We start from the raw sequence: 3,187 nt of genomic DNA on the forward strand, positions 1-3,187 counted from the left end.
AAGAGTTAGGGGGGATTTGATTGAGGTGTTTAAGATTGTTAAGGGAATTGATAGTGTTGATGCATCATCTTTTTTCATATTTAACAGTGAGAATAGTAGAACTAAGGTAGGAGTCATATTCAGCTAAGACAGTTTCATTTTTCTAAGAGGGCTTTAATTTCGTTTAGAGGATGGAACAGCCGAAATAAATCAATAGGTCCCATGTTGTCCCAAAACCTTATGTTATGTTAAAAAACAGACCACTTAATGAAAGGAGAGCGTTTTCTTGTCTCCAGTAGTTTAGAACTTTGTTGAAATAACACAGACTCAATAATCAATCAAAAACATTTTACTACTACTCTAGCCGATGTTTTCAAATCGTACTCATGCTTTCAAGAAAAATTCTAATTAATAAGCTAATCACGTGAAATTCCCTCTAGCAAACATTTAGGATTAAGATATAATAAATAATGCCTAGCATAATATGTTTGGCTTGTTTGTTGTTAAGCACAAAGCTACACAATGGGTTATCTGTGCTGTGCCCACTTAGAGTACCGAAACCCAGTTTTTAGTGGTGTGAATCCTCAGACGTACCACTGAGCAAATGGGGCACCTACAACAATATCCTGAATTTCATGAATAATTGTTATGTCTGTAAATATCCTCTCACTTTATCAATGTTGTTGTAAGTTATATTTTTGTGTTGTGACTTGGTAGTTTTCTAAAGGGAGCTGTTGGTCGTAATGATGATGTAATGATCGAGGAATTTAAAAATACCTAGAACAAGATTTAGTTATAAATACAATTGTGCCAGCCAATTAGAAAAGGTAGCTATAAATCAATAAGTAAGTAATTTTCAGGTGGTAGTCTGAGTGAAGTATTTGTATCGATAAAAACCCTATAATACAAGCGCTTTTGAAAGGTGGACTTTTCTTCTTCAGGGGCAAACTGAGAATATTATACTCAATGTTTGCCCCTAAAGAAGAAATATTCACCTTTAGAAAGCGCTCGGGTTGTAGGATTTTTATCGTTTTATATTAAGACTTTTAACCTACGTGTTTTTTTGACATCATGAATGTATTTATATAAGTTTTAGTTGTCACATATACTCAGTTACTCGATCGATTGGTCGTGAAATTGTTCAAGTAAGTTTATTTTTACGTTAGTCTTAGTACCATTAGCGAAGTATTTCCGTTTGAACACTGATACTCATAGTAGCCATAGTTAAGGAATAAATAAACTAATTTACTATATTTATGCAGACTGGACTTGGCCTCAATACGACCTAATAATTTAACAGAATCACTCAAAAAAAGAAGAATGTTACAAGTATATATTAATCATATTCTCTCTTATTCCAGAGAATTCCATGTGCGTATGTCACGCATAAATCAAATGCCATAAAAATTAAGAATAGATAATAAAAGTACAATAACAGCAACCTTCACATTAAAGAAATTCTAATTTTAATCATAACATAATATCAGATCCTCATTAGGTAACAGTTATATTCAGTAAAATTTTATGTGGTTCGAAACGTTCTAATCATTAAAATCATTAGGATTTGTCTACTGCAAGAGTTACTGTTATTGTATTTATGAATCAATTAATTAGTAGCTTCCTTATCAGATATTCAAATATCTAAAATATAAACTTCGAAATACCTCATCGGACAACAAGGTTGCCATAGCACGCCCAATCTCGTGGTAACACCAAAGATTCCCCTTAGGCCCAAGCATCACAAACAGAAAGCGTGTTGGCACTGGAACCTCAGTGAGGTCACCTAGGTCAGTAGCATTCTGAAGACGAACAAAAGCCATAAACTCTTCTTCTAGAAAATCAACCTCGCCAATTAGAATGTTAGAAGCCTCTGAGCCAGGAAGAATTTTCTTCATAAACCCCTGGTTCACCTGCATAGCAGATAAAATACAGTATAGTAAAATCGAAAGTGTAACAGCACCATCTGCTCTGTTATTACAAGAAGAAGACAGTACTAATTCTAAATAGCAACTATTTGATTTATTTCCTGAATAATAGCACATCTTATCTCTGATGCTTTTTTACATGTTCACTATCTATCACCTCAAAATGTCAAATTGTAAACCATAAAATGTAGAAAGTAAGATTTGTTCTCTGTTGTGATAATACTATATTTGTTGAAATGGAAAAAATATATATGTTGGAAGTTAGGTTATATATTATCCTTCAAACCATGAAAAAACATTTGATAAATATCATGGAAGTTGGTGTAACATCTGGAGTACAACTCTGTCCCTGTTAATGATAATTGTTAAATAAGACTGGTCGGTGTAACATCTGGAGTACACCTGTGTCCCTGTTACTGATAATTGTTAAATAAGACTGGTCAGTGTAACATCTGGAGTACACCTGTGCCCTGTTACTGATAATTGTTAAATACGACTGGTTTGAGTAACATCTGAAGTACACCTGTGCCCTGTTACTGATAATTGTTATATAAGACTGGTCGGTGTAACATACAGAGTACAACTCTGTCCCTGTTAATGATAATTGTTAAATAAGACTGGTCAGTGTAACATCCAGAGTATAACCGTATACCTGTTACTGATAATTGTTAAATAAGACTGGTCAATGTAACATCCGGAGTACAACTCTGTCCCTGTTAATGATAATTGTTAAATACGACTGGTCGGTGTAACATCCAGAGTACAACTCTGTCCCTGTTACTGTTAATTGTTATATAAGACTGGTTGGTGTAACATCCAGAGTACAACTCTGTCCCTGTTAATGATAATTGTTAAATAAGACTGGTCGGTGTAACATCTGGAGTACAACTCTGTCCCTGTTAATGATAATTGTTAAATAAGACTGGTCAGTGTAACATCCAGAGTATAACCGTGTACCTGTTACTGATAATTGTTAAGTAAGACTGGTCAATGTAACATCCGGAGTACAACTCTGTCCCTGTTACTGTTAATTGTTATATAAGACTGGTCGGTGTAACATCCAGAGTACAACTCTGTCCCTGTTACTGATAATTGTTAAATAAGACTGGTCGGTGTAACATCCAGAGTACAACTCTGTCCCTGTTACTGATAATTGTTAAATAAGACTGGTTTGAGTAACATCCGGAGTACAACGCTGTCCCTGTTAATGATAATTGTTATATAAGACTGGTCGGTGTAACATCCAGAGTATAACCGTGTATCTGTTACTGATAATTGTTAAG

General features: G+C 34.4%; 1 protein-coding gene across 1 annotated transcript in view; it reads right to left on the reverse strand.

The window, feature by feature from the left end:
* The window catches only part of LOC106469664 (sodium bicarbonate cotransporter 3-like), an 88,871-nt gene that overhangs the window by 18,985 nt on the left and 66,699 nt on the right, over positions 1–3,187 (reverse strand). Inside the window, exon 6 of the mRNA XM_022398242.1 lies at positions 1,644–1,889. Within this exon, the coding sequence (XP_022253950.1) occupies positions 1,644–1,889 (246 nt within the window). The remainder of the gene's footprint in view (positions 1–1,643; positions 1,890–3,187) is intronic.

The sequence above is a fragment of the Limulus polyphemus genome, unplaced genomic scaffold (assembly GCF_000517525.1).
Source record: "Limulus polyphemus unplaced genomic scaffold, Limulus_polyphemus-2.1.2 Scaffold3602, whole genome shotgun sequence".
Lineage (NCBI taxonomy): Eukaryota > Metazoa > Arthropoda > Merostomata > Xiphosura > Limulidae > Limulus > Limulus polyphemus.